The sequence below is a fragment of the Nelusetta ayraudi genome, unplaced genomic scaffold (genome assembly GCF_046127955.1).
Source record: "Nelusetta ayraudi isolate G7.1 ecotype Tasmania unplaced genomic scaffold, CSIRO-AGI_Nayr_v1 ptg000011l, whole genome shotgun sequence".
In the NCBI taxonomy this organism is placed as follows: Eukaryota; Metazoa; Chordata; class Actinopteri; order Tetraodontiformes; family Monacanthidae; genus Nelusetta; species Nelusetta ayraudi.
Window position 1 is genome coordinate 7,774,314 of NW_027466061.1, and position 23,805 is coordinate 7,798,118.

The 23,805-nt window shown below is 44.3% G+C and overlaps 2 protein-coding genes across 4 annotated transcripts; both read left to right on the forward strand.

Moving 5' to 3' along the window:
* The first annotated feature begins 674 nt into the window (after nucleotides 1-674).
* Nucleotides 675-14,993, forward strand: nlgn3b (neuroligin 3b). Of its 2 annotated transcripts, XM_076020413.1 has the most exons (7): nucleotides 675-891; nucleotides 4,314-4,985; nucleotides 6,746-6,805; nucleotides 7,657-7,806; nucleotides 8,566-8,751; nucleotides 10,819-11,608; nucleotides 12,472-14,993. In XM_076020413.1, the coding sequence occupies exons 2-7, from the start codon at nucleotides 4,505-4,507 to the stop codon at nucleotides 13,265-13,267; spliced, it is 2,463 nt and encodes an 820-aa protein (XP_075876528.1). In that variant the 5' UTR covers nucleotides 675-891; nucleotides 4,314-4,504; the 3' UTR covers nucleotides 13,268-14,993. The 2 variants fall into 2 exon arrangements, with proteins under 2 accessions (XP_075876528.1, XP_075876530.1); XM_076020415.1 differs by lacking the exon at nucleotides 6,746-6,805.
* Nucleotides 14,994-17,922: 2,929 nt separating this feature from the next.
* On the forward strand, nucleotides 17,923-23,043 carry plp1b (proteolipid protein 1b). 2 transcript variants are annotated; one of them, XM_076020417.1, is made up of 7 exons: nucleotides 17,923-18,079; nucleotides 20,083-20,269; nucleotides 20,352-20,508; nucleotides 20,802-20,979; nucleotides 21,208-21,281; nucleotides 21,498-21,563; nucleotides 22,119-23,043. In XM_076020417.1, the coding sequence occupies exons 1-7, from the start codon at nucleotides 18,076-18,078 to the stop codon at nucleotides 22,188-22,190; spliced, it is 738 nt and encodes a 245-aa protein (XP_075876532.1). In that variant the 5' UTR covers nucleotides 17,923-18,075; the 3' UTR covers nucleotides 22,191-23,043. The 2 variants fall into 2 exon arrangements, with proteins under 2 accessions (XP_075876532.1, XP_075876531.1); XM_076020416.1 differs by lacking the exon at nucleotides 17,923-18,079 and adding an exon at nucleotides 19,426-19,689.
* The last annotated feature ends 762 nt before the right edge of the window (nucleotides 23,044-23,805 follow it).

Here is a 23,805-nt window from a genome sequence, read left to right on the forward strand (position 1 = left end):
TAGCTGTTTATCCTTTTGGCTGTGCAAAAAGGAAATAAAGAAAATCTCACAAACTCAATGCATCATCCATCTAATCTTGTTAAATAAGTGTGGACTTGATGTTCCCAAAGCTGCCACCGCAAAAAGGCTTTTTTTGGACACAATTTTTCTCCCCAATTGAGTGCAAAGAGAACAGGCGTTTGATGAGAGAATCTGCATTGTTTTACGCTTTGCAACAAGATATTGAATTGATTAGAGATCTATTTTGAAATAAGGGCCCATATTGCAAAGACACTGCAGGATGGTTTCCACTTGTTTGTGTTTTTTTTCTGTCATCTTCCCATCATCTCCACTTTTGCCATGCTTGTTACAATTTACTGAAAGACTTATGCCTCCTAAAGCTCATGTGTTGCTGATACCCATCATGCCTGCTTGCAGCCCTTGCACAACCACTGCTGTCTACTCAAACGTATTGTACAATATGTTTTTCTTCTTTTTTTCTTTCTTTCTTTTTTTTTTTTTTTTTTTACTCCAAGCAAAAAGCGACCGAGCTGAGTGTTGCCCATAGGGTTAAGGTGGTTACTTCATGGTGTCTAAATTAGGGTTTTTGTCGGTTGTTGGAGGGTGAATTTAATGCACCGGCGTATCCGGCCGTTGCCTGGTAACGCGCTGGCAGTGGGCGCTCCGTTAAAACCGTTGGCGCTCCTGACCTTGGCGTCGTGAATGCGCAAAGCACACAGACTGTGCAAAGCAGCAGATAAGAGTAGTAAAGATCCGCGCGCTCGATAGCGGAACGGAGGTGGGTGAGATATTGCAAACGCGGTCTCGCGAAGGGGGGAAAGAATTTCTGCGGGGGGGCATGGTATGGAGGAGCTCTGGACATGGAGAGACCGTCAGCATCCGTAAAAGCAGGTGAGTTAACCTAATGATGCCGATGTATGTGTGTGTTCTGTGTGTGTGTGTGTGTGTGTGTGTGTGTGTGTGTGTGTGTGTGTGTGTGTGTGTGTGTGTGTGTGTGTGTGTGTGTGTGTGTGTTTTCTCCCCCCCCTGTCTTTTAGTCAGATTGAAATCAGGGCCGAATTGTTTCATTCATGCTGCGGAGACGACGGAGAACATTTGGCGCTTTGGCTTTCTGTCGCTCTCTCCATTTCATCTTCATCGCAAACGCCGTCCTAGAGCCATATTAAACAAGCCTCTCAGTCACAACGTGAGGTGGTGTGCGCGCGCGCACACACACACACACACACACACACACACACACACACACACACACACACGAACAGTCTTCTTGTCGATGCTATCGGGGCTGTGGCTGTGGTTTTCTCCATCGGCTCTGGATGTGTGCATTAATTCAGCCCCTGCTTTGCTCCGTTCTCTACGCTCAGCGCAAACCTGCGCCCCTTTTTTCCTCTCCACTGAACGGTTTTCTGCTTCAATCACGGCTCCTCTGTCACTGCGACCGCTGAATTATGGAGGTTAGGGGAATCCACCAGAATGGTTTCTGATCCACAAATTAACGCTACAAGGGCATTGGGAGCCCCGCACTGCCGTCTGCCTGACACGGGCTCCTTCTCATACGCTCCCATGTCGAGGGTCCCCCGGCAACCTAGAAGCCAATCGATAGAATGTTGTCCCCGAGATTTTTATTAGTGGTGAATTGGTGTTGAATTGTGTGCCTGTCAATGATGTAGGCGTGGAGGATAGCGCGAAAGAACCGTGATTACAGCAATCATTCTAATGGGTCTGTAATTGAGATCAAGCCAGACAAATGAGAATTAAAGTGTTGGGTTTCCCAGGATATCCGGGCGTTTTTGGTCATCAAGTAGCAGCTTGTGATGCATGAACTCCTGTTGCAAAAAAATAGTCTTAATTCTGAATTAGATTGCTTTGATTTTGGATGTTTTTTCTTCTTCTGAGGTGCATTTCATCCGTGATAAAAAAAAAAAATTCTTGAAAAAAAAAAATCATACAGCGATATCAAGTCTGACTGAGGGATGGCTCATATTTATTGCATGGCCCATTTGGTGGAAGCTATAAAGTGTTTTATTCACATTTGTGCCATCGCTGAGAACTAGTTGCTGACTCAGGAGACAAACTGCAGCCCTAAAACACCAGTGTGCCTTTGTTGCAGTCATGTGGATTGAATATTTTAGCTTGATTTTTTTTTTTTTAAATACAAAAAGAGATGCAGATTGAGGGGGACTGATTTCCTGGGTTCATGCGTAATTTAAAAGCCTACTGGTTTTATGAAGTCATATTACCTCTTTGATCTACTTACTCCCAATCTTCACGTGTCTCCCCTTTCTCCTTTTGCTTCTCTGTGGAAATCTCTGATTGAGTCTCAATATAAAAGCCCCAAGCTGCTAATTTGATAATAAGGTTGACAATGTTACCGCCTGCTTCGTGGACAGATATCTTTTTTTATTTCCTTTTACCTGGGGGTGATTTATTATCTGTGTCACTTTCAAACCAGAAGATGTGGCCTCATCCCCTTCCAAAAAAACATATCTGCTTCTCTATCTTTTCTATTTTAATGTCCCTGGAGCCGTACATCACTGTCAAATAGCAGGCAGAGGATAGAAGAAGACAGCCTTGTCCCTCTGCGGCTACAGGGCACATTCATTAATACACACGAATCCGGCCAAATGGCAGCAATAATTCTCAAACAAACCCGTGTGCTATTACCTTGATTCGTCCCCTTCCTCTGTGAGACTGGGCGTCTCTCTCCGTGACGTGGGGCATCGACCAAGGCACACGTGCGAAACAGAGCACGAGCTTGCTTTTTATTGCCGCTTAAAGTCCTGCCAGTGCAAACAAAATGCTGCGGTGAAAGAGTAGAGCCAATGCACCACATCTCTGGCTAATTAGTCTATTCTATTAGAAGGAGGAAAGTGTCCTCTGTCTTCGTGGACAGGTTCATCAGGCTGAAAGAAAGCTGTTTTCGCTGCAGCATCCCCATCCCCCCCCCCCCCCCCCCCCTTCACCCCGACAAAGCTCAAGGCAGTTCCCGTCAATAAATTTGATTAGGTTAACAAGCTTGTTTTTGCCTTGTTCATTGAATAGCCGGCGAGAAGCTGATGTCGAGCACATTGTGCTAACTGCCATGTATCCTCGACTATAAAGGCGCTGCAGGATGCATTTTGGATGAGGAAAGGAGCAGCTAATTGGAGCGAGCGCAACACGTTTTGCTGTCAATAGTTCAGCGTGCGCGGCGGACACGCTGAATGTGATTAGGCGGCGTGCACACACCTGGCTATCGCTGACTAGTTATCGCCTGTGGATGAGACAGAAACCAGATGAGGATCTGTTCATGCAACTCACAAGTGTACATATTTCCATCAGTCAATATGTTGATTTGTATTTTCTTTATACTTCAAATTCTTTGACTTGAATAATTAACATTATGCCCAAGGTCTACGCTTGTATTGATAATAAAAAAGGTAATTTAAAAAAGACAAAGTTAGTAAATGAGATAATGTTACAATTGATGCAATATGGTTACCAGACAGACAGACAGGCATATCATCATTAAAACAAAAATGGACTTGCAGACAAAGAATATTTTGAATTAAACGGTGAGCAGATGGCGAGCAGTCTGGATTCAAACCAATCAAAAAAAGAAGCACCAGAGGATTTTTTTTTCCCACTTATATTTTACTGAAACAGTGTGTTGATGAGTAGAGGCCCTCCTCGAGTCTTTCAATTAACCCGCAATTACTATGAGGGGAGGTGGTGCGGGTGTGACCCCACCAGACGTATTTATTCAGAGCTTTCCTGTTGCGTGTCAGACAGTGTAGGTTGAGATGTGAAGATGAGCGGAGACGCCGCATCACCTGTTTGTGAGTCGGTGATGTGAGACGATGGCGGAGAGGCATCCCAGGCAAAACGCGGCGCTCGGTCGCCCGTGAGCTCCCCTATAATATCGGGTGAATGTGAAAGATGTGCCTTTCATTGTTGTTCACTTTGGTGCTTTTACATAAGAAAAGTGACGGCGCTTAGCACCTTTTTTATCTTTAGATGCATTCTAAGCCTCAGAACATCGCAGCCCATAGATTGACACATTCTCTCAGCGCTCCCAGCAGCAGTACAGAGAGAAAGAGAGAGATCAGCATTTAGCAATTTGTTCACGTCAAAGCATAGATTTGTGACATTAATTTACCCAGAAGGTATAAGTAGGTAATACCGTGGACGTGGCTGATGTTAAGCTCATCTTAAAACAAGCATTACGGGTGATAATACTTTGATCCAAAATAAGTCAATTTTCAAGACGAGTAAGATTATTTTTTTCAAAGTTCTCACATGTTTTCGTGTCGTTTCCCTCTTGTTTTTCGCAGATATATGTGCACTGCAATGAGAAGCGTAAACGGAGGTTGCCCACACCCGACTGAGTTGTCTTCGGATTTGATAACCGCAGGAGCCAAAGGCACAGTGGGTGATGCCTGTCTGACGGGCCCAGTGAGGAGGAACTGAGCAGACTCAACTGCGTGCATTTGTGCCGTGCCAGGGCACCATCTCTGTCCGGACCATGTGGCTGGCTACGTTTAGAGACCATCTGTTGCCCGCACACCTGCACCACCAGCAAGGGACTGTGACCATCACCCACTGTGCTCTTCTCTGGTGGATACTCTGTTCCTGCTGGTCATTCACCAAGGCCACGAGCCAGAAATTCTACCCGACCGTGACCACCCAGTTTGGGAAGCTGCGAGGCCTCAGGGTCCCTGTGCCCAGCGAGGTGCTCAGGCCCGTCGACCAGTACCTGGGGGTCCCATATGCTGCTCCACCCGTGGGCGACAAGCGATTCATGCCCCCAGAGCAGCCCTCCTCTTGGTCGGGCGTGAAGAATGCTACCCACTTCATGCCAGTGTGCCCTCAGAATATCCACAACACCGTGCCGGAGATCATGATGCCCATATGGTTTACCTATAACCTGGACACGGTGGCCACTTACATCCAGGATCAGAGCGAGGACTGCTTGTACCTAAACATCTACGCTCCGACGGACGACGGTGAGTTCGGCTGTGGTATGACGGACGGCAGCGACTCTTCCATTGATCATTGTTAAGGGTGGCTTTTCAGTGTTGCCTTCCACCACCTCCCGTCGTGGCCATTAAGCATGTGCGTGACCACCGCTCATGTCATTGCCGCCGCCCAGGGCTGATTTACCATCCCGAGCGCCGGCATCATTGCTTCAGTTGTTTCAATAATAATCCCTTTGAAATAACAAGCAGAATTGATAAGCACAGGCACATTGATTTTCCGTGCAAAGTTGCGACTGCTGAGGGTGCTTTACCACCACATGTGCAGACACAGGCGTTCAGCGCACCGGGGTACCGTGTGCTTGTTTTTCCCACAGCAGGTGCCGCCGCTGAGACGTCGCAGAGCTCAGGCGTTGTCCAAGTATCAGCCCATCTACACCAAAATATGAGTTTTTAGCCTTTAAAACGCTCATATTTGCATTCATCACTGAGCATGGAAGGTAATCAAGGCAACTTTGGGAAAGCTCCTGCAAGCAGTACCGCCAGTACCATTCATTCATCTTTCATACCCGCTTATTCCTATTCAGGGTCACGGGGTTCTGCTGGAGCCTATCCCAGCTGTCTTAGGGCGAAAGCAGGGTGACCGCCAGTACCGACTGTTAAAATTATTTATTTCTATTTCTCCAAATCCCTGCGTGGTTTAGATATTGTGTCTGCTTGGGGCCAGTTAGTGAGGTACTACAGTCAACTCCTGCCCATCACATGAGGAATCTCTCCTAGTCTTGCACCTAATACCATTGTAATCGGAAACAGCAGCGGAACATCTTGTGCGCCTGCTGTAAATTCGCCCAATAACGCTTGCGACTCAGCGGTGCTCAATCTCTTATGCAGAATAAGTCAATCCACAACATGCTTTTTTCATAGTAACTCTCCCTCCTCACAAGGATTCTACAAAAGTCTGCGTTCAAAGTTGAACCGTGTTCGGCTTTTGTGTGTTGCACAACACCCTTTTTCCGAGTTTTATACGGTAGCATAGCAACAACAGATAAACAGCCTGCACAATCAGTAGTGGTACAAAATGGTGCAGCCCACCTTTTAAAAGGCTTACTCTCTGAGTGGCCTCCTTCAAACCAGCATGCAATCAGGTTAATTCAATTTCACATTTGGATTCATATTTTGGCGGTAAAGAGCATTACCCATCACTTCCTCACAAGTGTATTTCTGCCGACTTGATCATTGTTTATTTAAAATGCACCGGAGGCAGTCTGCGACTTGATGATTTGTTTGACTGCTGTGAAACCTTTGCTGTTCTCATTTTTGCACATCTCCTGCTCTCTTTTTTTGTCATGACAAATTAAAGAGTGTGTGTTCCAAGATTTTTATTTATTCATTAATCAACTGTATACCTCAGTAACTAGCCTGCAGTGCATTACCCAAACGATGCGCGTAGTTAAGTCAGCTCAGTCAATAAGGCAAAACAGATAAATTAATTGCCACTTAAATGTGACCTTGTGGGTAAGCGTGCATCAGTTGACAAAAAATGTGTCTGTGTTGTATTGGTAAATATCTTACTCTAACTGATAATATTATTCTAAAATATTGTTAATGATGTCAATCAGCAGTTGGAACAAAAACATAAAATTAGAAATCACATCCTTTCTACCATCTACAGTTCCTGCTTTTTTCCTCCTTTGCTCTGCAACATTGGAGCATCCATCAAATGAACAGGAACAGTCAGACCAATGCTATCTTGAATCCTGTACCTCTTTTTTCCCTCATGTGAATCCCAGGGAGCCAACACAAGAAAAAGGGGGCGGCTTTCTCACACGCAGAGACTCATATATCTGAAGGTATTTTTTTAAGAGCTCAAACTCTTGATGCATGGATTCTTTTAGCAGCAGTTTTGGTGGATTAGCATTTTCAAATTTTTACTTTTTACCTTCCTATTGGGTTTCCTGGTATAGGGGAAAAACTGGATTTATTGTTACATAAGTTTGCAGCCACTGCACCTCATGTCTTGTGATGTGTTGTGTTGCTATTTTGCAGTGTCTATGTCTCTTATGCCTCATACATCGAGCCTAGTCTTTACGTTTCTTTACTTATCTGTCCTGCTGCCTCTGCTAATGATAGTTTTCAGTCGACTGAACAAATTGTTTCCCAGTCACAGGATTTGCTGCTCTTCTTGAATTTTTCTATTTTAGCGTCTTGGATAACGAGAGTGCAGTGCAGCACAGGGCTTGAAACTCAAAAGGCTAAGCATGTAAAACATATCTCTTATGCCCGCTTGTATGTCCTGTGTTGAACCGTTGAACTCAAATCAAAATCCAAGTCAAATCAGTCATATTCTCTATCATTTAAACTTGAGTAGGGTGAAAATCCAGATGTGTGTCATAGCGCAAGATTGCATGGTCGACTACGTAAGCCATCTCTTTTTAATGATAAAAGACCTTATATTCATACACCCCTTTGTGGTTTCACCATGCATTAATGCCATTGCAGCTTGCAAACCACAGACTCACTGCTGCTGCTTAGCACCTTTCCAAACTAGTGTTTGCCCATATTCCTCATACTGTATTCAGACTGACTCACAGTGTTGATTTAAATTTAGTCACGGCAATTATCTGTGTCATTACTGCTACCTCTGTTTGGTCAGCATTTATGTCTGTGTGTGTGTGTGTGTCTGTGTATGGTACCGTTGCAGACATAAGGGACTCTGAAGCTCGGCCCGTGATGGTCTACATCCACGGAGGCTCCTACATGGAGGGCACTGGGAACATGATGGATGGCAGCGTGCTCGCCAGCTATGGGAATGTTGTGGTCGTTACACTCAACTACAGGATTGGGATATTAGGTGATGACAATATCTTTTTTTATGGGCCTTCAAATGACATGTTTCTGCACTGTTTAATCTGAGAGACTGGCCTGTCAGAGCGCTCATTAACATGTACCTGTGCTCCTGTTACCGTTAAACCGTAAAATAAAGGGGAGAAGTGGAGGCTATATGTAAAATCTTACAACAGAGGATGTCTCATCCAAGCTTCATCTGCATGCAAATGACAGGAGTATGTATCATTTCCTGTCTTGCCTTCTCTTAAATTGATCAATCTAATCTGCAAAAGACTCCCAGCCTTTTGTATTCTGGAAAGAAAGATTATTTAAATGGAAAATGAGGGGGTTTCAGAAAACCCAAGGTCAAGAGGTTTCCCACCCATTTTTTAACATTCTAAACAGTTTCTGAAAGAGGCTTGACACCGGAATAAGTAATGAGAAGAATTGCAAGAGCCACGGAGTGACCTCTGTGTAGTTTAATGGGATTTATGTAAAGAAACAAGTAAAACATTTATTCATTCACTCTGGGTTTTATGGAGCCAGCTGCGAGGAGAGCCTTCACATTTGATGAGCATAGCCCTGATCAGGGCACTGCTGCATAGAGACTTTTCTGGGGAGTTGGCAAAAGTAGTCAAGACACTGTGGGGGAGAGCAAAGGCATATTTGCTCCTGAGGGAAGATCTATCAGGTGCCCCACTGTGCTACAACTTAAGATCAAAGCTGTAAAATGTACTCTCGAGCTGGACTTCAGCACCGCTTCTGTTGTATCTCTGCACCTCAGGCTTTCTCAGTACCGGAGACCAGGCAGCCAAAGGAAACTACGGGCTCCTGGATCAAATTCAAGCTCTCCGTTGGATCAGCAAGAACATCGGCTACTTCGGGGGGGACCCAGGTCGCATCACAGTTTTTGGATCAGGAATTGGTGCCTCGTGCGTCAGCCTGCTTACGCTCTCCCATCACTCAGAAGGTGAGAGTATCCATTCTGATATCTAGGCTACTTCTAACTTTCATCCATTCAGATTTGCTCGCTTACCAGGCGAAGCGGAGGTAATAATTAATGCAATAATTTTCAAAGCGTTGTCAGAATCCATGAACTTGAAGATGTCTCCACTGCTTTCCGAACAGTGAGATTCGATGGTGTCTGAGTTTTCTCCTTTTGTTTCAAGTGTGGCTCTAAATAGTCAGTGTGGGAGATAAAGTGTTATGATATGGGAGTAGGGTATCAGGGGTATTCGTTAAGTAAGTGATTGCCTTTGTTCCCCTCTACTCACTTTAATCAGCCTAAGAGCTTTGCCTCTTAAAATGTGAAGCTCTTAAAGATGGCAAGTGGCATTTGGAAGTTTTTACCGTGTTATCACATTCACCTGAATCCTTCTAGAGGCTGACCAGTGTTCCAATCTTCTGTGCATCAAGTTGTTGTTTTTGCAAGTTTTGCATTTTACTTTGCCCAGCCTTAAGTGAAGAGAGTGATAGATGTAAAAAAAAAAAAAAACATTGTGTTGGCTGCTTTTGTGTCCAGCTCTATGCCAGAATAGTAATTTTCTGAATTACTTCAGATTATGTTTGTGTTTCAGAGGTGATTACATCACCTCAAGTTTGTCTGAGAATTCAAGACAGTTTCATTGTGAAATTAGTACTTCATACAAGTGTGTGATCCCTAGCAAACCGCTACTGTACTCATTACTCTATCTTATCATATACCATCACAGATTTTTTGTCACAATTTAAAAAGGTGCAACCTCCTCCAGTATGTGCTTGAAATGCACTCATTGAATTGCTGAGAGGACAATCCTTTGACATCCCTTGGAACTCAGTTATGGTACTTTTGCACAGTGCACTGTGCACAGGAACCTGATAACTGGCTCCTGTCAAAAGAAAGAAAAAAAAAGAAAGCATTTCATCAACACTCCCTTAAAGCTCATTGCAAGAATCAGAGGTGCTCAGTTCAATCTGGGTGGTCCCAGGGGGGATTGTGCCTCTTATCCTTGTTATTTTATTGCCCTGGTCCTCCCATTGATGCCGGACCGAATCACAAGAAGGGCAAAAATCGCGTAGTTTCATCAATGCCGAAGAGGCTGCGGCAGCTGTCCTTTTTTTTTTAGGTCTGTATTTGATGCCCTTGCTTGGCTGCAGCAAATGCACAAAGACCTCTGGCTGTCTTTGAAGTAGAGTAGCTGGAGCTGCTGCCCTAAAAAAATTAAATAAATGACAGCAAAGAAGGAAGAAAGTGACACTGTCCCCACATTCGACTGCTGTGCCTCAACCTCGGCATGCTATTTTTTTGACTTTATACATATCACTTGTCATTTTTAGGTGCCTGATAGAAAAATCCCCAGAGACAGAGGTGACGTGCTGCATATAAACAATTCAACAGAGCAGCTTGTTTACTCTATCAACACTGGAGGATCGGGTTTAGTGCATATTCAGCTTCCTGCACAGACCGTCAGCTGCACTGTTGGCAGTCTATATGGAGGCGGCACTGCTTTATGGAGACACAGTTTAACGACTCTAAAGATAAAAATCTTTAAATAAACAGTGAAGAATACTGTTCTGGGGTTTAGTGTCGTGCTGGTTCAGTGTTGCGTGCTTATAGTGTGTTGCGATAAATGAAGACATGGGGGATTAACTAATTTTAATATCAGCCTTGAATTTGAGTGCAGTTTAGTTTTTTATTCTACCAGCTGCCTCAATGCAGCTTCTCACCAGCAAGGCTGCAGTCAAACTATCTGCAACTCTCAGATCTCCTTTTAAATGTTTTGTTTCTCTACCTAGTATTAAAAAGAGAGTATTGAAAAGAGTATGCCCTATTTGTGTTTTGTTTTTCTAATTTTTTTTGTCTCAACAAATGGCTGATTTAATTGTGATTAGTGTTTTATATTTAATGAATTTTGGACATCCTCGGGGGACGGCGAGGTGTTTTAAGCTTGGCGCTGAAAAATAATTACGAACCAAGTGCAGTCTAAAGGACTCACCATGTTGTCTGTCTACTTCCTTCTCCCTCTGTGTCTCTGCTGTCACTCCTGGGTCTCCTCAGGCTTGTTCCACAGAGCCATCATCCAGAGTGGGTCGGCGCTGTCCAGCTGGGCCGTGAACTATCAGCCCGTCAAGTACACCCGCACGTTGGCTGAGAGGGTGGGCTGCAACGTGCTGGACACCATGGACATGGTCTCCTGCCTGCAGAAGAAGAGTGCCAAGGAGCTGGTGGAGCAAGACATCCAGGCCGCGCGGTACCGAGTCGCCTTTGGCCCAGTCATCGACGGCGACGTCATCCCGGACGACCCAGAGATCCTGATGGAGCAGGGGGAGTTCCTCAACTACGACATCATGCTGGGCGTCAACCAGGGCGAGGGGCTGCGCTTCGTGGAGAACGTCATGGACCTGGAGGACGGCGTGTCGGGCAGCGACTTTGACTTTGCCGTGTCAGACTTTGTGGACAGCTTGTACGGCTACCCGGAAGGGAAGGACACGCTGCGAGAGACAATTAAGTTCATGTACACAGACTGGGCCGACAAGGACAACCCGGAGACCAGGCGGAAGACGCTGGTGGCTCTCTTCACGGACCACCAGTGGGTGGAGCCTTCGGTGGTGACGGCTGACCTGCACGCCCGATACGGCTCGCCCACCTACTTCTACGCGTTCTACCACCACTGCCAGAGCCTCATGAAGCCGGTGTGGTCGGACTCGGCGCACGGGGACGAGGTGCCGTACGTGTTCGGCATCCCCATGGTGGGCCCAACCGATCTCTTCCCCTGCAACTTCTCCCGGAACGACATCATGCTCAGCGCTGTAGTCATGACCTACTGGACTAACTTCGCCAAGAGCGGGTGAGTCACGGCGAACACGGGCAACTTTTGTGTTTGACGAGAACGTTTGTGTTAGCAGTGAATGCTGGCTGCATTATCTCCCACATCGTCACTTCTTTATGACGTTAAATTTCCTATAAAATTCAAATAGCTGTGAAAAACAAACTGGATCACAGCGAGTGTAGGCATCAGGGAGATTAGGTGGCACTTAAAATGTATAACAGCAGCCACTGCCATCTTTACTGCTGCTACGTCAACAAAAAATAATGAACTGACTGATTTTATTGGTACTAACTGTATAGATTTTATTATACCTCCCGTTTTCAGTCAGGTACTTACACATTTTTTTATCAGTGCTGTACGAACGCTAAACAATGTTTATTCAATCCACCTGTGATGTATTTCAGCTTGTCTTTAAAAGGTATGGTGGTTTGATCATTGAGTTGAAGTCACTATTGAGTGATTATAACCCCACGAATGAAACATGGTGTAGGTTTTCTGTGTCAATAGCAGTTCTCCTAAGAGACTTTTTTTTTCATTATTTGGGATTTTTTTTTATCTGTGTTTCTGGATTGTGTTTTTATTTGTGTTTGGAATGAAATCTCTGTAATCATGCTTGCCAGGGCTGAATAATCTAGTCAGTATCATTATCACTTAATGAATGGGAGCATTTAGCAAGCGAATGTGATGTAATTAATTTTGCTCTGCTGTCGCAAGAAAAAAATATTCAGACACAAATGTTGTTAGTTTTTAATAACAGCTTGTTCTGAACCAGTAAGCATTCAGGCAGCATGTTTCTAGAATAATATCTTCATAATAACATCGTAGTATGATAAACTGCTGAAAGGGTTCAAACATCCAATGCAATTTTTGTGTGTTCACAGGGACCCCAACAAGCCAGTTCCGCAGGACACCAAGTTCATCCACACTAAAGCCAACCGTTTTGAGGAGGTGGCCTGGTCCAAGTACGACCCGTACGACCAGCTGTACCTGCACATCGGCCTGAAGCCCCGTATCCGCGATCACTACCGTGCCACCAAGGTGGCCTTCTGGAAACACCTGGTGCCCCATCTCTACAACCTCCACGACATGTTCCACTACACCTCCACCACCACAAAGGTCACCCCGCTGGAGCCCACCCAGTCCAATGGCAAGAGGTCCGGCAGCACCGGTCGGCCCCCTGTTTCCACCGGCCACAACGACGGCGACGGCGGGAGGGAGATGGGTCCGCTGATCATGCCCAACCCGAGAGATTACTCCACCGAGCTCAGCGTCACCATCGCCGTCGGCGCCTCGCTGCTCTTCCTCAACGTTCTGGCCTTCGCCGCGCTGTACTACCGCAAGGACAAGCGCAGCCGGCAAGACACCTCACAGCAGCCGAGTCCTCAGTGCGACAGCAAAGGCAACAATGTGAGTCACGCCAGCACCGTCGACGAGACCCTGTCCCAGCAGAGGAACCAGTGCGAGGCCCTTCACAACCCTCTCCACCTGTCGCCCAGTATGGACTACTCGCTCGGCCAGCGCCGTTCACCTGACGACATCCCACTGATGACCCCCAACAACATCACAATGATCCCCAACTCCCTGATGGGCCTCTCCAACATGAGTCCGTACAGCACCTTCCCTGCCGGTTACAGCTCCGCGGGCCTGCCCAGCACCCACTCCACCACACGGGTATAGCCTGTGACAGGGGCATGAGGAGCGGATGTGGAACGGGGAACTGTGTAAACGTATGTAAAACATGGAAATGTAAAGCTGTATTTACAATATGTAGGTATAATAGGATTGAGTATGTTTGTTCTGTCTTTTCCAACGGTGTAGAACCGCCGACATCCTGCCTTTGCTCTCTCATAATAGGAAATCTAACTGCAGAGTCATTTTATAATAGTCATTTTCAAAGGCAGTAAAAAAAAAAAACAATCGAAAAAAAATACAAAAGATAAGAAGTGCATTTCATGTTCCACTTTGGCTTTTATGAGACTTTACCTAGCAAGAACTTAGTATAATGTTTATACAGTTGGATTTGTATGGGAAGCTTTTTCTTACTCTGTGATATCTATTTTGATCGACTCATTCAATTCACGATGGAAGGACACAAAATTTGGGTGAACGCTATAAAGCAGTGTTATTATTATTATTATCAAGCAATTTTATACATATTTCTCATGATACATTGCTTATTATGAAAATGTATTTTTTACTGTAATTACTTTCAAAATGCCTTGTTAGTCGCCTACATGGAAAAATGACACAGGAGTCATGACATCACAGGTTGAAACCTTAGTGGTCACGCGTGCGGTGAATATGTATTGAAATATCTGATTAAATATCTGCTAGTGCAAAATATAGCACCCACGTCTGCGTGTGTGGAGGGTGGGGGGAGCGGGCGGGTGGTTGGGGTGGTTAGGTGGGCGGTTGCGGTGAGAGTGTGCAGGTGTGCGTACTGAGAAGTGCACTACAAATATGTAAATGATCCATTGTTTTAAATTAACCACTCAGTTTTGCATATGTAGTGTTCTGTGATTTAGATTCCAGTCTATTTAAATATCCTTGCCATGTTTTCGTTTCATGTGTCTTTAATTTTGCTGAATACGTTGTAGGAATATATCTCTGGCTTTGCTCTAAAATAGACTCGCTACAAATGTGTTTTTGCTATTCAAACCAGCTCATGGTTCCTTTGGCTTGGCTTATTTGTACAGAATAAACTTAGACTTTCATTTTATTTGTGGTTTTGTTCATGAATATTGTAAGGCCTTTTGAAAGATGTGTGTAATTACATTAGAGTTGTATGTAAACAAACTTAATTGTGGCTCTCTTAAGAAGAAACACACGGACCGTTTTTCTAAGTGGTGTTGGAGCCTGTAGAAAGGGATCACTCATTGCAGAAAAGCAGGGACCACCAGCTTTACTACTGCTAAAATGCTTTGGGGATTAATGAACAGTCTCAATAAATATTGCTGTATAATCACACTGTGTATAAACAGCACAGGTTTAGTTCATGTGCCACATAGACCGAGTCTAGCTGTATAAAGGGACAATTTTCACAATGCCTATAGCAGCATTAGGATTAACCCCACGGGGCAATTTGGCTTCAGTTTTTCACAAACACGCTGAAACTGCGGCACACAATTGGCCCCTCTGACGGTGTGAATATACAAGTAAAAGTCTCTTTTTCAGCCGAAGAAAAACTGGGGGTGTGAAGTGAGAAGAGATGAAGCTTCCTACAGTGCTTGTCATCTCTATTTGCTCCTCCAGCCTGACCTATTCCTCTGGCAGGCAGCTGGCACTGGGTAATGCAGCGAGCAGTTTTGCGAAAACAAAACAAAACAAAAAAAACCTGTGGCGGCATCAAATGCTATCGCCCGGCTTACTGCATTAATTTTCACACCGATTGTCTATCATGAATCTCAGCTCGTTAGGTGACTGCGACACTGAAAAGGATTTAATGTACTTTGTTAATATTAGTTTTAAAAAGAAGAAAGAAAGAAAGAAAGTCCAAGTTGACTCAGTTGGAGAGTCTGGGTTAGCTGGACTATGTGACCTCTTTTATACTGTACATTCTCTCTGCAAATAAAACATTAATGATGAGCAATAAAATTTAACATTGTTTATTTCCACACTTCAGTGATTTTACCACTAGCTTTGCTTGTACAAGCAGTAGAGTTTTATTGTTGATCCCTCTGCTTTTCTTGTAGCACTTGCGCTGTGCTCTGCGCCTCTCTCTGGCTGAATAATATATAAATCACAATTATCATTAAATTCAAACTAAACTACAATCTACTTATCGTTAAATTGTAATAATTTGGTTCATGGAAATGTCTTTTTCAACAGAAATAATACATGTTTTTCTGCTTTAGGAACCAGCCCGCTCCTCTCTGGGTCACTCCTTTTAACACTGCTGGAGTGTTTTGTGTGTGACCAAATATGTGACCAAATCACATTAGCGCTGGTTGTGTTGATAATTTTTATGGCTCGGCCTATGCGGAGGGGCAGCCCACCCTGAGCCAGGCCCACAGCTTAGCTCACAAACATCAGACAGGCAAAGTGGTCGACCCATGAAAACGTCCATAAAAAACAACAAGGCATAAATGCATTTCACAAACAACAAATGTAGCATAAAAAACATTAGTGGGGTTTTTGAATTACAACTAAAATGTATGTATGTGCCACAGGGCATACATAAAACTGCAACTGAGAAAAAGTAAAATATATAATAAAGACAAACCTACCACAGATGAATGGTCTAACTCTTCTTTTTGTCTTTGGCCAAAGAAGAGACTGACTTGCAGTCTGACTTTAAATTATTAAATTGACTTCCCAAAGGGGCACAACAATAGCTTCAAATAGGCCGCCAATTTTCAGAACTCCTCGAAACACAATCAAATATGCAAGTAATTAAACAACCTGTTGGAAAACAGCCAAATTCCTCTTTCTTTGCCACATCAGACAAATAATTTAGGTCCTCAGCCTTTGAGGCCATTGCCATTCCGTTCACTTCTGCCTGAGCCTGATGCATTTTGTCCTCTAAGTGCCGCTTTGTTAGTTCGATGCCGCTTTGTTTGTTCTGTCTCAGGATAGCACAACACGCATTACCATAACAGGAATGAGAGGTGGTGCAAATATTTTTACAGGCTGCCCACCCCATCGTTCCCAGCACAAACACATGCACATTACCGCTTTCCCTGTATAAATATTGGCAAGTGTATCAATCATAAAGCAAACAATTGCAAAAAAAAAAAGTCAAAGACAGACCATTCTGCATCGTATTGTGCATCATACACACTGCATGCACACGCACAGGCACATGCAAAACACATTGTTGTCCATGAACATCACCCGGTGATACATGAGCATTTTCATAAGTGACTCTGCATCATGGTGTCAAGAGACAGCTCGCATGGAGGTCAATAACTGTCGCTTCTGCTACCCAATAATTCTTCTTTGGAGCCACTTGTGCTCCTGATCACCCCGGGCAAAAGCTTTTGCACAATCACTCACTCATTAAACAGACACATTTGAAATGTTCACATCCCCCCGACGAGCCACTTAAGTGAGACTCGTCCTCCTACCTAACCCCGTCCTTTGATTGTCCCTGTTATTGCCTATTCACATCTCCAAGTAAAGCTGACAACCATTCCATGCAGTCCAACACATTGCAGGGGTTAATTAATGCTCCTTCAGCTGCCTCTGTGTCCAAACGTCCCTTTGCATGGTTTTCTCAGAGATTTCAAAGGCAACAGTCCTCATAATGAAGCTGCCGAAGCTCAAGCAGCTGATACAGTTAATCCCTTCTGCATGTTAATTTCTCCATCTATTGCCTTTGCACCCCATTAGGTGGGGCGTTGGTGGGTGATGGTGGTGGCTTAACGCAACTCATACGGTTCTTCTCTTGGCTTAAGGAGGGGATATTTGTCTTTGGACAATTGATTGATTGACCTTCCAGTGGCCCAGTCTGCACAAGCACGAATACTGTGCAAAGAATTTCCATACAGCTCGTTGAGTGCAACAATAACCTGATCATTCGTACAATTTTACAGCCTGCGGTCATTTTAGCAGTGGCATGATACTGGCTAACAAAAGTGTTGAAAGGGGCTCCTCTAAAAAAAAAGAGAGAGAGAGATAACACGGTGTTTTCTCCCTTGCCACACTGGCTCCTTTGTGAGGTCCCCAGCTTTGACATCAACTGGGTCAAACATGAGGGAGGGAGGGAAGGAGGGCAGCAGCTGGACCCAACAGTCAATGTCACCCTTGTTAGTCCACTTCATCGATGTCACCGTCATTTCGGAGTGGGGCTTCTTTTTTTTCTCTTTTATCTGCACACACCTCTTGTCTAAAGAATCAGAGGTTTCCACTGTCGACCAGCATGTGTTTGTACAGATAAATGATGTATAGTTAAAGATGGAAAAAAAAAAAACTTACAGTGCCCTCCAAAGAATGCAGTAATGCCTTTATCTATTCAATCATTTTTTTCAACTTTCAACATAATATCAACTTTGAAATTTAAAAAAGAAATCCACATTCACTCTAAATTTACCGTTATTTTATAGACAAGTTATTTCATAGACAAGTATAAACTCATTTAAGTTCTTTATTTATATTTCATAAAAAGTTCCTCTAAAAATTGTCATACTCAATGCATTATTTACATATATCATTATCTTTGAAGAGGGCCAAAAGCATTGGCCTAAATAGCTGTAAACACAATAAATATTACTTTAAACTCTAAAAAAAAACTCATTTGAGAATTTGTGCACTCCTCCCTGCGACCACTCCTGCACCCTTGGCTCCATAAATAATGACTGGCAGCTGAAATGGGACTTTGTGACTTTAAGATGTGACTTGGGGAGATGTGGTCTATCTATTGTTGATGAGACAAAAGCGCGAGGCAGATTCATATAGGAGTGGTGGGGATTAACTTCTCATATCCTCATATCACAGTCACAACGCCACCCAGCAAAACTTCAATAACCCCACACTTCTTTCTGGACATGGGTGAGTGGAGAGAATTTTTAATAACTCTTGTCATCTATTATTAATGGGATCTGAAAATGTGGATTTCAATAACTTACTAATCTCAGCTCTAATATGTCTTTTCTGCCCTTAGACAACATGTTGCTCTTGTGCAGCAGGGGCTTCAGATTTATAGACTATCATTAATCACATGTATTTTAGTCACAGCTCAGAAACTCCTAATGAATCAAATTAACGTTATTGTAACAGCAAATTGACACTCTGTATCTACAGTATACATATAATAGCAAAACTGTTGACTTCAGATGATAATTGGAAAAAAATCTTGCATGGACTCAGAATTTTTAAAAGAAAGATTCTCTGAAACAAACAAGTTTTGCAATTTCCCTTTTACATCTCGGACTATGAACATGCCTGAAGTCATCCTGGCTGGTGGAGATCCGCTGATGCCCGACACACAGGGGTCACATGAGGTCTTGAAACGTAGAGGAGGTCAACATACTCGGACACATGCCTTGACGGCAACGGTCTGCACGGGAAGACTGAGGTCGAGCCAATGTTTGGTGTGCAAACTTTTACACGTCTCCTGACAGCTTTATTGTCATGATTGATTTTCTGGCACGACAGAAAATGCATCACTGCCTTGTGTGCTGATTTCAAACAGTGGCTCCGATGGCCCGTATCCATCCATCACCGAAGGCGACACTGCAGCGGGGGTACAGCCTTGCTGTGGGCATCTGTAGGCTCTGCCGTTAATGTGGCGCCATAGCAGTCCACCTGCTGTTACTATTTATATTTGATGGCGGTTTAGTTAAACTCAATGGCCCCCTTTTTTCCTTCCAATTAAAATCCATTACTTTGTAAAAGTGATCATAATGTTTAATCGTATGAATAAAGTTCAGGCATTTAAGATAGTTTTCTAACATGGGCCAGAGCAGACGTTGTTGTTGTTGTTGTTGTTGTTGTTGTTGTTGTTGTTGTTGTTGTCGTTGATGTTGTTGTTGCTGTTGTTGTCGTTGATGTTTGGATATTCAAATCACCCCACTTACTCATGTCGTTGAACACTTGACCCCGGCCCCCACCAGTATCAACACTCGGTGCCATGGTACTAGAGTCAGCCAGCTGTGGCTGGAGGATGGCCTAAGTAGTGACACCGCCAGTGGTGTGGAGATGATCGCGGTGACCCCTCAGCCACCAGTCAGTGTGTGTGTGCATGCCCTTGTGCACCCGCGTGTGTGCGCACATTGACGCACTGTGGTCTTTGTTTGTTTGACATCGCTGCCCTTTGTTCCCCCCTCCCCAATAAGGGGAAAAGACAGACAAAGGATATTGTACTTGCGGCCACAAAGAGAAGCCCTTTCTCCGAGCTCCTGAAGCCACTGTTTCATCGCCGTCTCTCAATCGCCTGGTGACGCCTGTCCGCTGGGGAAAGGCAGAGCGCAGACAGTAGGGACCGAGCTGCGAGGTATCGGTCGAAGCGGAGGGAGCGGTTCCCATTCGGATGAAATCGGCGCCGAGGGGCTGATTTTGCGGAGGCAGCACCTAGCAGTGGTTTCTCTCTTGTGGTGGAGCACGGGACCAGCGGGGGCAAATGTTTCCTGTCAGGCAACCTTGGCTTTGCAAAGCCCTAGGTGCTTCACTCTACCCCATTTCTGCCACGCCGTTTATTAACATTGTGGATGTGGGCTACCTGCTTCAGCAGCGCGCCTCACGCTGGAGGAAGTGCGAGAGGTTGTCCTGAAGTCAGGGACGACCGCTTCTGTTTGGACGCTTTGTTTGAAATCGCTGCTTGAACTCTTGCTTGCCGCTGCTCTCTAATTTTTCTTCATTTTGTTGCTTTCTTGCCTGTTTGTGGGGTGGTGTTTTTTTTTTATCGTGTGCTTATGGGTTTGTGGGCAGAGCGAGGCCCTTTTTCGCAAGCTCCCCCACTGGCTGACAGAAACCCCCCACTGTGGCATAGATGTGTTGTGTGGTTGTATGTGCGGTGTGTGCCGCCTGTGTGCTGATATATTATGCCCCCTCAGGTTGTTATGATTGCTGTATCCGGTGCATTGGGGCAGTGCCCTACCCCTCCTTGGTGGCCACCCTGCTGTGCTATGCTGGCATGGCACTGTTTTGTGGTTGCGGGCACGAAGCATTGACCCAAACCGAAGTCCTGGTGGAGACATACTTCGCCCGCAACGTTCAGGACTTTGAGATCCTGTCCGCCTTGTAAGTGACGCTTGGTTTTTCTGCACCCCTCTCCCCCAACTGTTCGGTTTCTGTTGCGATGACCTCGCCTCTCCTCTCCCAGCATCAAGTACTTCCAGTACGTGATCTATGGCCTGGCGTCCTTTTTCTTCCTCTACGGCATCCTGCTGTTGGCGGAGGGATTCTACGCCACCAGCGCCGTCAAGCAGACCTTCGGCGAATTCAGGAGCACCCAGTGCGGCCGCTGCCTCAGCCTGACGGTGAGAGCCTGGAGGAAAGGGGCAGGGATTGAGGGGGGATGCCGTCAGTTTGATGTTCAGCGATCCAGTGCTGATTTCGCTTCAACTGCAAGGTTTGAGCGAGGACGCTCTTGATTCTAGGAATTTCTCAAGAGAATTGTAAAATATGGCGGCTAATTGGCTGACACCACATTTATCACAATGAAAACCTGAGCGCCTGTACTGCACGTCCGTGACCTGACAGACTAATGGCCAAACATGTTTCTCCGTTTTTTTTGCTTTGTTTTTTTTTTTTTTTTTTTATTCCCCAACAGTTTATCATTGTGACTTACATCTTGGCCTTCATCTGGCTGGCAGTGTTTGCCTTCACCACTGTCCCGGTCCTATTCTTATTCAACATGGAGCAGACCTGCCACAACATCAACATCCTTGCTGAAACAACCCCCAGCATTAATCAGCACGGCTGGATTTGCATGGATGCCAGGCAGTATGGTGCGTTGTTCTTGTAATGACTGACCGCATGTCCGCATGATGAGAATGCTAATACGTCCATGACAGAAATGAATGAGTCGCTGTGGCGTTTATGCCGAACAGGACGTCGTACGAGGATATCATGTGCATAATTGCCCCCGTGTGTTTCCCTGCTGTGTGGAAGCGGCTAGTAAAACTCTTTACAATTCAAAAATGGCAAGAGATACTTACATCATGTCTCCATGTCAGGTCTGCTCCCTTGGAACGCAATGCCGGGCAAGGCGTGTGGAATGACCTTGGCGTCTATTTGCAAAACCAGCGAGGTAAGTCGATAAATCCGATGTTCCACTTTATGTTATTTGACGTTTTACATAGGCATCTTCAGGCCGCAATCAGCATGCAGAAGGGAAAGCAAAAATTCTATCTTCCCCGATTAAAGTGCAAGCGCGAGAGTGAGGCCTTTTATGTGATGCCATGACACACACTGATTGGTTTGAGTGCCTGAATAGATATGAAACTAATCTGTGCTTGTCTTGCAGTTCTACGTCACCTACGATTTATACATCGCCGCGTTCGCCGGTGCTGGGATTACTCTCTTAGCGCTGGTGAGCAAGTGCTTTGGAAATTTGCATGATACGCGGCCAGATTAGATGTCTCATTGAAGCATTCTCTCGAAAATACAACTGGTTGAATCCCATTTCACGGGTCAGATCTGCCACATTACAAACACATTTAGCTGCACTTTGCCATGGAGATGGTTCGAAATATATCTGGCTGCTTAGTGTTTCAGATATTTGACTTTAGATTACTGCTGATTGTTGTAAGAATTGGGGGCTGTATGCATGATTATTTGATTATATATGGTAACAAGAGCGCTGTCACAGTCAACTGTCATTGTGTTTAGGGACCCAAAACCAAAATTTAGGTATTTTTATTTGCATCACTCTGACAGCACAGTCGTCAGATGGATTTCAAACCAATGTAGATCCTGACAGATAAAACTCTGTGATAGTTATGTTCTGATCATGTTGTTCATGTTTAAAGTGATCTAAATTATCTTAATTCTCTCATACTCTCTCTCTCTCTCCATCTATCTATCTCCCTCTGTCTCCCTGTCTCTCTGTCTCTTTAAATATTTCTCAATATCTCTCTTTCATTAGTTTCTATTCATGATTGCCACCACCTACAACTATGCAGTCCTGCGATTTCTGGGCAGAAAAGGAATCCGCTAAACTCAACATGTTCATCATCCCAGTCAACACACGCAATACTAGATTTCCACTCATCCTCTGGGAGACAGCAACTTCCAAACCTGGACAGCTTGCATAACAGAGAAATTTTTCTCATCATTTTTTTTTTGTGTGTGCGTGTGTGTGTGAACAACAGACAGAGAGATGAAGATGAAAATAATTCACACCCACAACAGCCAGTTCTGGTTTCCTCTTCAAATTCTGCCCTCAGATGATTCTCTTGGCTTTGTTGTTCTTCCTTTTCCCTCCTGTGAGTTGTCTCTCATTGGATTCTTCTTTGTAAAGCTTCAGTGACACGGATGCTGTTTTCAGATTGTGATGTATGGTATTTCATGAATAATTGAGATTGATGGAAGTTCGCCTCACGAATCATAACTGTTTGGCGTGTACTGATGCGTACATCTGTACTGATTATGATGTTGCTGCTGCAAGACTGTCACCACTTTGATGTTCAATTCTGTGTAAACTAAAGTAAGTAGAGCTGCAAGTACCAAAGTTCTCTAGTTAGGTGCATCCTCCTGTATCCACTCACACTCCTTGCTCACCGTTTCCTCTAATTGTAATGCATTTATGCTGAGCCCTATAAAATGGGGATGACACACTATCCAGTCACAGTGCTGCTTAAGTTAATGTTTTAACAGAACAGTTTTTATGTTTACTGATGTGACAACAGCTTATTACTGTGCATCCAGGCTACTCAAGTGTGATGTTTAGTCTCCTACCACATAAGACACGTTGTGCTGTGTGTACAATGTTTAACACAAGGCCAATAACTGTATTTACATCAGTATATTGATATTTATTTTAACTGAACAATAAAAGCCTTCTACGTCAATTGTATTTCCCCTGAGAATTTCTGGCACACCTGTGCATCCTTATTATTATGTTGTTCGAAAAATGTTCTATGTTAATTGAAGACACAAAAAGAAGGAACTCAGTTGATAAAACAATAATGGCATAATAGGTTCTCAGACTAATTAGTGCATATGATTTGCTTGAGGCTTTCAGAGAGTCAAGGGCAGTCTACACTTTGGATTAAACATGGGGTTTAGTCGGTCTTTCTGCTGCTTAGAACATATGCCCACACAAGACAAGTAAAGTTAATGTGTGACACAATGACAAGATCATTTTTTTCAACTTAAAAAGCACAGATATGCAGTGAGTTTGCATAACTCAAACAGAAGAACATAAAAACGTCCTCTAAGTTTTACAGATAACAAGAGGGTCAGTGGATATGATTTCAACATTTACATTGATTATTTGATCCGTAAAATCTCAGAAGCACAAAGAAATATTTCAAAAGACGATTTAAATGTTGGATTTTGTGTTGACCCATCTGATTTTAGTATTCTGTCAGTATGTTGAAATAGCCTGATCTCACTTATTTGATCTGACTAAGTGTACGCCAGCCTTTGAAATGTCTCAGAAATGTAAGAAAATAAGAAAAATACAAAACAGATTGTTTACAAATCTTAGAGCAGTGTGTTTTTGGCAAACCTGTGCTGCAGGTGCCATGGCTGATTCTGCTCCCCCTTGTCCAATTGCATAGCATTTTCTAGGGTTCTAGGGTTGTTTTTTTGTAACCAAGAGTTTCTCA